The sequence below is a fragment of the Procambarus clarkii genome, chromosome 5 (assembly GCF_040958095.1).
Source record: "Procambarus clarkii isolate CNS0578487 chromosome 5, FALCON_Pclarkii_2.0, whole genome shotgun sequence".
Classification (NCBI taxonomy): Eukaryota; Metazoa; Arthropoda; class Malacostraca; order Decapoda; family Cambaridae; genus Procambarus; species Procambarus clarkii.
In genome coordinates, this window is record NC_091154.1 from 37,172,024 (window position 1) to 37,182,719 (window position 10,696).

Consider the following 10,696-nt stretch of genomic DNA (forward strand, 5'->3'; position numbering starts at 1 on the left):
TTGATCAAAGGCTCGTTATCCTATAAGCATTTACTTACCCTTTCCCCCCATTTCTCCCCCATTCCTGTTTATGAACGAAAACCGCCAAGCCTGAGGCTGTGGTCGTTAAACCTGCAACCGAACCCAAAGACCTCCACGCCTAGCGAACGCTTTGGTCTGGGTTCGAGTCCTGGCCAGAGAGGATTGTCAGTGTCGCCATTTCTTAACTGTTCGCCTCTATTCACCCAGCAGTAATTGGGCACCTGGATGTTAACCGACTGGCGGGTCCTGTTCCAGAGAAAGCTGGTTGGTAAGGCATACCATGAGTTATGGGAAAGGAAAGCTCTCAACCTGCTAATAAGAGTCAGAAAGACAAAAATGTTTTGTCAAGTATATATATATCTATATATATATATATATATATATATATATATATATATATATATATATATATATATATATATATATATATATATATATATATATATATATATATATATTTTGGTGTATACTGGCAGTAGGTTTTCTTTCAAACATGTTTCATTGAATATGACCGCATATTCTGTATTTATTATTTTCTGGTTTAGGGCTTCTATCCCTCTAACTATTTTCTTAGCATCAGGGCTTAATTGAAATAGGAGTTCTCCAAAACTCATTTTCGTACTTTTAAGGTGAAGAAAAAAAGTGATTTACTATAGAGTGTATTACACTTATTTGTATAATTTGCACGACGTTTCGAACCTCCATGGTTCATTCTCAAGTGAACAGATCTTACAATACTAGTTGATTTTATACCCGCATTAGGTCAGGTGATAATACAATGAAGGTGAAAACATGGGGGGATACATAAGGGATAAACATAGGGGCTGCAGAAGGCTTATTGGCCCATACGAGGCTTCTCCTATCTAAACACAAAGATTAATCCAGTGTATTAATCTTTGTGTTTAGATAGGAGATGCCTCGTATGGGCCAATAAGCCTTCTGCAGCCCCTATGTTTATCCCTTATGTATCCCCCCATGTTTTCACCTTCATTGTATTATCACCTGACCTAATGCGGGTATAAAATCAACTAGTATTGTAAGATCTGTTCACTTGAGAATGAACCATGGAGGTTCGAAACGTCGTGCAAATTATACAAATAAGTGTAATACACTCTATAGTAAATCACTTCTTTTCTTCACCTTAAAAGTACGAAAATGAGTTTTGGAGAACTCCTATTTCAATTAAGCCCTGATGCTAAGAAAATAGTTAGAGGGATAGAAGCCCTAAACCAGAAAATAATAAATACAGAATATGCGGTCATATTCAATGAAACATGTTTGAAAGAAAACCTGCTGCCAGTATACACCAATATATATATATATATATATATATATATATATATATATATATATATATATATATATATATATATATAAATATATTATATATATATATATATATATATATATATATATATATATATATATATATATATATATATATATATTTATATATATATGATAATTTTGTGTTTAGCTAGACGTAGGATAGGTTTAGTGAATTAGTTATGTTGGCAATTATTTGCAGAACATAACAAGGTTTTACAATATTTTCCAAGTGGTTAGAATTTCCAGTGATCAGTGAGAGTCAACCTGAACATCAGATACCCGACGTTACCCCATCATCTGTTGTGTTTGTATCATAAAACACCCATTACTTCGCTTCTAAATGATGTAGTTTAATGGGGTCAATAGTAATTTAAAATTCATATTTCGCACGATCTTATTATATATAATAAAATACTCTTTATGAAAGAGCTTTTCTACGCTCAAAACGTGTAATTTGTGTCACTCGTCGCTCAAAAACTAATGATTCGTGTCCTCTGTCGTTCAAAACCTGTCAAGATCTAAGCTTCGTGTCACCCGTCACTCACAGCCGGTAATCTGTCACCCGTCGCTCAAAACCTGAATATTCATTTAATATCGCCATCAATATTCATGTCGACATCATTTCTCCTTACTGCGCGAGGTAAGACGTAAAAATGTGTCTGACGAGACGTTCATTCTAATAAAACCGACGACAAAATCGCTCGCTGATACGCAAATTCAGGGAAAAGAACTAAACCATTTTCGTCGTGCGTAAATTTATGCTTGCGCAGGTATGCGTATGTATAAGCAATTTTGCTTGTGTATGGGAAACCGGTAATCAAGTACCATTATCTTAGTGCGCCGGAGAGACAATAACAATCACCTTGATGACAAATCAACGGGAATGCTTTACGCAGGTGTCTTTAATTCAGTTAAGCTGTCGGACCACGAATGTTCATTCTTTTGGGGGGAGGTTTCCAGCTTTATTGTTCAAGTCTTGAAAGTCGATATGGTGCACATTGACTTGGCCGTCCCAAGGACCGATGTACTGAACGGGGTGAGATTAGCTTGAGCTACCTCATCCCTTTGTGTGTATTTTACCTCAATAAACTTATTTCAATTTCAATTTCAAGGACCCTCAAAACGTTTCGGTAACGTACAAATGTGTCACAAATTGAAACCGATGGATAGTTAATAACTTGAGAAATGATTGATGTTGTAATCTGTATATGTCTTCAGTAATTAGAAGCACCAGATGGAGACTGTGCACCTTGAACTCCATATTATTCTGGTGCACGATAGCATGACCCTTGGGGGAGCCGGTCGGCCGAGCGGACAGCACGTTGGACTTGTGATCCTGTGGTCCTGGGTTCGATCCCGGGCGCCGGCGAGAAACATTGGGCAGAGTTTCTTTCACCCTATGCCCCTGTTACCTGGCAGTAAAATAGGTACCTGGGTGTTAGTCAGCTGTCACGGGCTGCTTCCTGGGGGTGGAGGCCTGGTCGAGGACCGGGCCGCGGGGACACTAAAGCCCCGAAATCATCTCAAGATAACCTCAAGATAACCCTCCCCTCTGTGTGCACATTCCCGCGCGGCGCCGTGCTCGCTGCCTTGACAGTCTCTGGAAGGTAAACAAAGCCCTTTGCAATGCCGTATTCTAGATAATTCACGACCAGACAGGGCGATCTGCATGCAATCCTCGCCTCGGGACGTGTGCTGATTGCATACGGATCTGAAACCTCACTCGCTGTCCTGACCAGCAGATCTTGTTGATTTATTTAATGACACTTGAAGTAACAGATTCCTGTACATGTATAAATACGTCGGAGAAGTAATTGTACATCACACACCGGGAGATGGTAGTGGACATTATTCAGGAATACTTTCGTGAACGTGTGAGTATTATTGAGGTATTACCTAGGGCACTACAGTGGTGGTAATGGATGGCGGTACAGAGGAGGCCTCGTAGCCTGGTGGATAGCGCGCAGGACTCGTAATTCTGTGGCGCGGGTTCGATTCCCGCACGAGGCAGAAACAAATGGGCAAAGTTTCTTTCACCCTGAATGCCCCTGTTACCTAGCAGTAAATAGGTACCTGGGAGTTAGTCAGCTGTCACGGGCTGCTTCCTGGGGGTGGAGGCCTGGTCAAGGACCGGGCCGCGGGGACACTAAAGCCCCGAAATCAACTCAAGATAACCTCAAGATAGGACGTTATTGAGGCATAACTTTGAGTACCACACGAAGGGGACTGAAGGACATTACCTTCAATCAATAACGAACATAATAACATAAGAATGTATTAAACTGTAGAATGCCTACTGACCCTTGTGAAGAAGCTCCTAATTATATTCAACGAATATAATTTCCTATTTTTCTTATGTTTTTCTTCTCTTGAGAAGGAAGTTGAAATAATTCTACTTTATTGTAGAAGTTGAAGTAACTCTACGAGAGTTAATGCAGTATTATTATTATGGCCTGACGCTAAGAGATGGGTTTTGTTGACAATGTCAACATTTTCAAAGGCAGAGTGCAAGTAGCTACAGTTTAGAGTGATTGATGAAGATTAAGCCACTCAAGAGGTGGCACGGGCATGAATAGCCTGTAAGTGGTAGATATTTTGTTTAGTAAATATATACTATGTGCTTAGGTCGCATTTAATCATCAGGCTGCTATCGCGGGGGAGGATACTGCTTGTCAGTATTTATGAGGGTGCCCAGCGCTGGACACCTTTTTTGACCAGAAGAGTGGCAATGTTGACGGGTTCACGGTGTTTACTGCAAGATTCAGGGACTCTTAAAGCTCTTCTAAAGTCGTTCGTTCCTTAACGGTCCAGGAGATAGTGAAGTAGTGGCTTATCTGTGATTGTTTGGCAGAAGATGCCTTCACCCTGTCGGCGTTCACCAATCTCCCAGTTGCTTCTGTAACCTAGACGTAGTCTATATAACCGAACTGCTATTTTCCTGTGGATTCCTTTTGGGATATTTAACCTTTCAAACTTGGTGGCCTGAAGATACCATATTGCAAGGGCGAACCTTCTGTTACACTTTAGATTGATTGATGGATGAAGATTAAGCCACCCAAGAGGTGGCACAGGCATGAATAGCCCGTAATACAGTTTAGTTACAGCAGCTGTACAGTTACAGCAGCCGTATATATAACCAAGGTTGTGGTGAAACATCACACGGGAGACATCTCCCGTCACGCAGGGTGCAGTTGCACCTCCACAGATCTTCTGTATCATCTATTGATACTGGTAATGGCTCAAAAGGGCCACCACTTACGGGCTATTCATGCCCGTGCCACCTTTTGGGTGGCTTCATCAATCAATCAATCGAAACATCTCATTATTTACCAATAGGCCCACTGCAGCTTACCAATCTCTTATGTTTCAGTGATGGCTTGGGTACGTGCCCAACACGGGTGGGTAGGTACAGCCGTCACAGAATAGGGTGCCACGTGACCCTGTGCCAGACGTACCCGCAAGCAAATTCTCGCAATATTATTGACGACTTTAAATTTGTTTTTTGTATTCATCAACATTTTGTCATGTAAAACGTTATTCGCTGATTATACAAAAATGTTCACAAAATTCTTACTATGATAGGTTGTAATTAGCTGAAATAGAAAAATGCCAGGTTGACTGCCTGGAGGGGGGGGGGGAGGTACCTTGGGCAGGGGTCGCCTGGTGGAGGAGGAGGTAGGAGGAGGGGAGGGGGGGGGGAGGTACCTTGGGCAGGGGTCGCCTGGTGGAGGAGGAGGTAGGAGGAGGGGAGGGGGGTGGGGGCTTTGGAAGTATGTTTGGGGGCACTGCCCCCCCCCCCCCTTGGGGGTCGGCGCTTCTGGCTCAGGGGGGGGGGGGAGTGGCATAACAAGTCTCTCACAAAGTGTCATGTAATATACTTTTTTTTCGAACTGCGATGTATTAGGAGAGAGGGAGAAGGAGGGGGAGGAATGATAGACTCGGCACCACTGGATACTTCTAGTGTGAATGGTGTGAGTGTATGTAAATATATATACATATATATATATATATATATATATATATATATATATATATATATATATATATATATATATATATATATATAAACCTAGAAGGGGTACCACCTCTGGTGCAAGTGTAGGGACCCATAGCCTCGGAGAAGAAAATAAAGAGTACTCAGAGAAGACCTTGTGGATCCTCACTGAACACTTTGATATTTTCTTCTCCTACCACCCCTATTCTTATCCTATCCTATATATATATATATATATATATATTCACAGGGGCTCACAAAATGTCAGCATGAGTAATGTGGCACAGTGCCAGCACATCCTGGCATCAAGCTTGCATACCTCAGCTTAGCACTGGAGCAAGCTGCAACAACCCGGGTCGGTCAGTCTAATACAGGGCTTTTTATTTGAGCAAATGCAACCAGATCTTATCCTCGACCTGACGTTGTCAGCCTAGAAGGCGTCCCCTGACTCTCTCCGAGTCTTGCGTTCCTCTCTCTCTCTCTCTCTCGATATATGAAGAGTCTATACTGTATCATGTGTCACGGCAGAGACCTTCCTCCATCTCAAAACGTTTCTTCCCAGAACACCAACACTGGACGACAGAGGAACTCACAATTTAGGCTACTTACGTGGGTCGAATTTGAGCTTGATGTGGGTGAGAACGTGGATGGGGTTGGTGGGAGACAGGGTGAAGTTGAAGGGGGGTCCGTGCCCTAACGCCCACACGTCGTAGTCGGTAGCTGTGAGTACCCCCAGCAGCGTGGGCGGCGTCCCTTCAGTGACGTGCAGGACGGTGGGCGGGAGGAGGCGCGGTGCGCAGTCGTTGACGTCGGCGACGGTGATGGTGAGGGTGGCGGTGGAGGTGAGCGGGGGCCGCCCACGGTCCACGGCGATGACCGTGGCCACGCCCGTGTCGCCGTCAGGGGCCTCACGGTCGAGGGAGCGCCACAGAGACACGCCTCCGTCCGCGCCCACGGTCAACGCCCCCCACCCACCCGACACTTGGTAGTCCACCTTCTGCTGCCCCGCCTGCAGGAGACACCAGATCAGGAGCAGTCAATACCTCTCACCCACTAGTTAAAAGAACACATGCACAGTTATCACATTGAAAACACCACAATCTCAGGTCAGTAATTCCCGAGGGGAGTGGGGAACCTTGCACCGGTTGGCCAACAACCTCAGAGAAAAGTAGACGAGAAGACTAGACCACACACCATATTATTCTTCCAATAAACACTACCATACTCCAGTCCCATGCTCTTCCAATTGCCCCAACCCAAGCCATATATATATATATATATATATATATATATATATATATATATATATATATATATATATATATATATATATATATATATATATATATATATACATTTATATATATATATACATTTATATATATATATATTATATATATTATACATTTATATATTATACATTTTCAAAGACTTTTTCAGTAGTCTTTGAAGATGTAAGAAGCATTACGAAACGCGTTCAGGCGTCAGACTAAAAATAAAGAAATAATTTTGGAGAATAAATTTTTCAATTACCCTCGACTGTGAAGAAAAACATAAGAAATATTGAGAAGATTCGTGTTAGAATTATTAATCTTACCCTTTCGGTCATATTCAACAACATATGTTTACAAGAAAGACTGCTATCAAAATATACTAATATATTATTACTGTATATGATATACTTGCATAAACCGTAAGGCAATTGTATTTGGAAAACTCTTCCTCATGAAAGTGTTCGAACCTTAGAACCCCCAGGAGCTGAAAACCCACTGGCGAGTCCAGTACTCTGACCACCTGACCACACTGACTGTTCAAGTCATTGGTAGAGTGGTAACCGAGGCTACCAATCAGTGTGGTAGCCAGTGTAGTCAGTGTGGTCAGAGTACTGGACTCACAAGTGGGTTTTCAGCTCCTGGGGGAACTAAAATTCGAACCCTTCACGAGGAAGAGTTTTCCATATATATATATATAATATATATATATATATATATATATATATATATATATATATATATATATATATATATATATATATATATATATATATGCGGAAAATCCACAGAGAAATATGAAATGAGGTGAACGTTTCGGCTTTGTTAAAGCCTTTGTCAACACCAGACTGACTCGAAGACTAGACTAGAGACTAGACAGTCTCTAGTCTAGACTGACTAGAGTCAGTCTGGTGTTGACAAAGGCTTTAACAAAGCCGAAACGTTCACCTCATTTCATATTTCTCTGTGGATTTTCCGCATAAAATGATCAGTGTTTTGTGATCGTCAATTATATATATATATATATATATATACATATATATATATATATATATATATATATATATATATATATATATATATATATATATATATATATATATATATATATATATATATATATATATAATACACACACACTCGCATTCAGAAGCACAGCAGTTTTGTTTCTTTGCGCACGTATGCTACTGAGGTGTGTACGGTTCTTGCGGCCAGGGCGCAGTATGCGCACTCACATCTCATGAGTCTGGAGCTTCAGCCTCACCAAAATAGACGATGGACATTCTCCCAGTAATAAACTTGGGCTTCTAGCTCCCTCCTCTCTCCCAACCTCTCCCACACCCTTCTTTATCCTCCTCCTCCATGTCCCTTTTTTTCCCACCTCTTGGTTTTTTTGCCCCATCTTTTCCCTACGTCTACCTTCCCACCACATTCCTTCTATAACTCAGTTCTTTTCCCCCACCTCCTTTCATTACCCTTTCCTCTTCTCTTCTCTCCTTCCTATATAGGTGTAGTTAACTTTTTCTGGATGTACAAATCCACAAGGGCCGTGACGAGGATTCGAACATACGTCCGAAATCATCCCAGACGCTGCCTTAATCGATGACTTCGGACGTAGGTTCGAATCCTCGTCAGGGCCCTTGTGGATTTGTTAGTTTGATTCATCACGCTATTGTGATTTCTGTGTGTTTCTGGGTGTGTTTGGCCCTTGGCGGATCACGGATTACAAACAGCAACGGAACAGTAGATCCAAACTGGGCTGTTTGTGTATGAAAAAGCCCGTGTATTAATAAATATAGAAGAGCAGTGCATTTCAGGAGTGCTTAAATACTTTTATTACTGCGCCAATGTATTATATCCCATGGTTTAAACTGTCTGAGCACTCTCGCAGCATGTTTAGGTAACATGTTTACAAATAGCGGAACTGCCAAGAGAAGTTACAGATGGCAGAGCGGTGATCGCGTCCATGCAATCAGTCAGGTGAAACCTAACATGTAACGATCCAGCCCGATATATATAGGTGACATGCCTTCCAGTTTGTAGTGAGTTACAGCCCCGCTCCTGCGCCAGGTAAGGCCACTACGGGCTCACAATAGTGGAACTTAGAATTACTTATACTTAGAACTTTTTGTTCCGAGTAGCTGAATCTAAAACAACAACAACAACAGTTTTCAATGGGTCGACGCGCAAATACTGGTATATGGTCACTGTGCGGACACATTAATATAACGATAATATGAAAGTAAATATATAGCTTAGATAAATACATAAAACAGAGCAAAGAAGAAATATACCGTCATTGCTTTAGCTTCTTAAACGAGGCTGTAAATTCGGAAATATTTTGTGATTTTGGATTTTTATAGGACGTTCTGAAAAACATATGATATAGAATTAAATAGAAAATAAACATATAAATATTATATATATAATATATATATATAAACATATGATACAACCAAAATTTATGATTTGGTTATGGTGCAAAAAATGGGTTGTGTGGTGGATTTTGGGTTAATCAGGGATAAGGGGAAGGTTTATATAGGGTGAATGTGGGTATATGGGTAGGTGTTTGGATGAGTGAACAGCTTGATGTGTATCTGTAGGTTAGTGGATTGGAAATTGAATGAATTGGCGAATGCCTATGATATTCTGGTATTCATTACAACATGTTGCTATTATTTTGTTGGATATTGTAGTGGTAGTGTGTGTGTGTGGTACGGAAATGGTGTTTATTGTACTGTAGTGGATGTGTGTGCTATTGTGGCGGATGTGTGTACTTTTGTGGGTGGGAGTGATCCCCATGTATGCAAGAAGAGAGTGAAGCTATGGATATACTGAGAGATTGTGGATTCATAACAATATAATTCATGGGAATGCTGATATATATCAGTATAGTTTATGGGTATACTGACACGCTGTACAACACAACTAGTAGAACCTCTGAATATATTAACAAACTGTCCTTTGCTCCTCTAAAAGAGGGGACAAAGAACTTAGTCCCTCTGAAAGAATTTTAAAGGCAGAAATTCCACAAAAAAACTAATTATTTGATTAATGTTAGGATAATGCTCCTGAGGGAAAACAAATTATTACCTACATAATTAACGAGATAAGTAAGACACGTTTTTCATTAGAAGTATGAAATGTTGCAGTTACAGTCATACTTAATTACATAATTCCCCAAATCTTCGTCGTAAAGTTACACAAGTTGTTTATTATTATTCAGGAGAGCGTGATAGTGGCGAAGGAGGTGAGGAGAGACCTACTCTCCGCTAGTCCTTCAGGAGGTACCAGCCCCTTGCAGGTTATCCAGGAGGTACCAGCCCCTTGCAGGTTATCCAGGAGGTACCAGCCCCTTGCAGGTTATCCAGGAGGTACCAGCCCCTTGCAGGTTATCCAGGAGGTACCAGCCCCTTGCAGGTTGTCCAGGAGGTACCAGCCCCTTGCAGGTTATCCAGGAGGTACCAGCCCCTTGCAGGTTATCCAGGAGGTACCAGCCCCGTCCTAGTACATCAGGAGGAACCAACATAGCCCTTCAGGATTATAAAATCCAAGCCTAGTGTTAATCCCCCTGTGTGGGGGAGGTTGGATTAAGGAGGCTTTATCTGCTTCAGTGATCACATACCTGCCCTGTAAACAAAAACTGTCTAATACCAAGTAATGCGATCAAGAGTTTTAATTTTGTTATACGTTTTGTGGCCAGAAATAAAAGGGTTTAATGCCGCGAATGCGAATTATAAAAGTTTTATTTGCAGTGAGTTAAAGTGAGCCGCCAGGAGACAAAAACCCAAATGCAAATAAGCACACACGCATACAACACACGCGTACACGCGCACGCACACACACACACATACACACACACACACACACACACACACACACACACACACACACACACACGCATACAACACACACACACACACACACACAAACAGAAATTAAAAAAAGAGTAGTATTTGGGAGTCCAGACATTCACACTCCCCAAGCGCTGCAAACAGCGTATATCTTAGCAGTGCTTGAATGCATTAGACCAGTGAGAAGATCCTTCCTGAAAGCACAAAATTTCGAAAAAAAGTATATA

At 41.3% G+C, this 10,696-nt stretch overlaps 1 protein-coding gene across 1 annotated transcript in view; it reads right to left on the reverse strand.

Annotated features, from left to right (window-relative positions):
- Window positions 1-10,696, reverse strand: part of LOC123751027 (putative neural-cadherin 2) — a 350,210-nt gene that overhangs the window by 39,727 nt on the left and 299,787 nt on the right. The window contains exon 11 of the mRNA XM_069301332.1: window positions 5,954-6,353. Within this exon, the coding sequence (XP_069157433.1) occupies window positions 5,954-6,353 (400 nt within the window). The remainder of the gene's footprint in view (window positions 1-5,953; window positions 6,354-10,696) is intronic.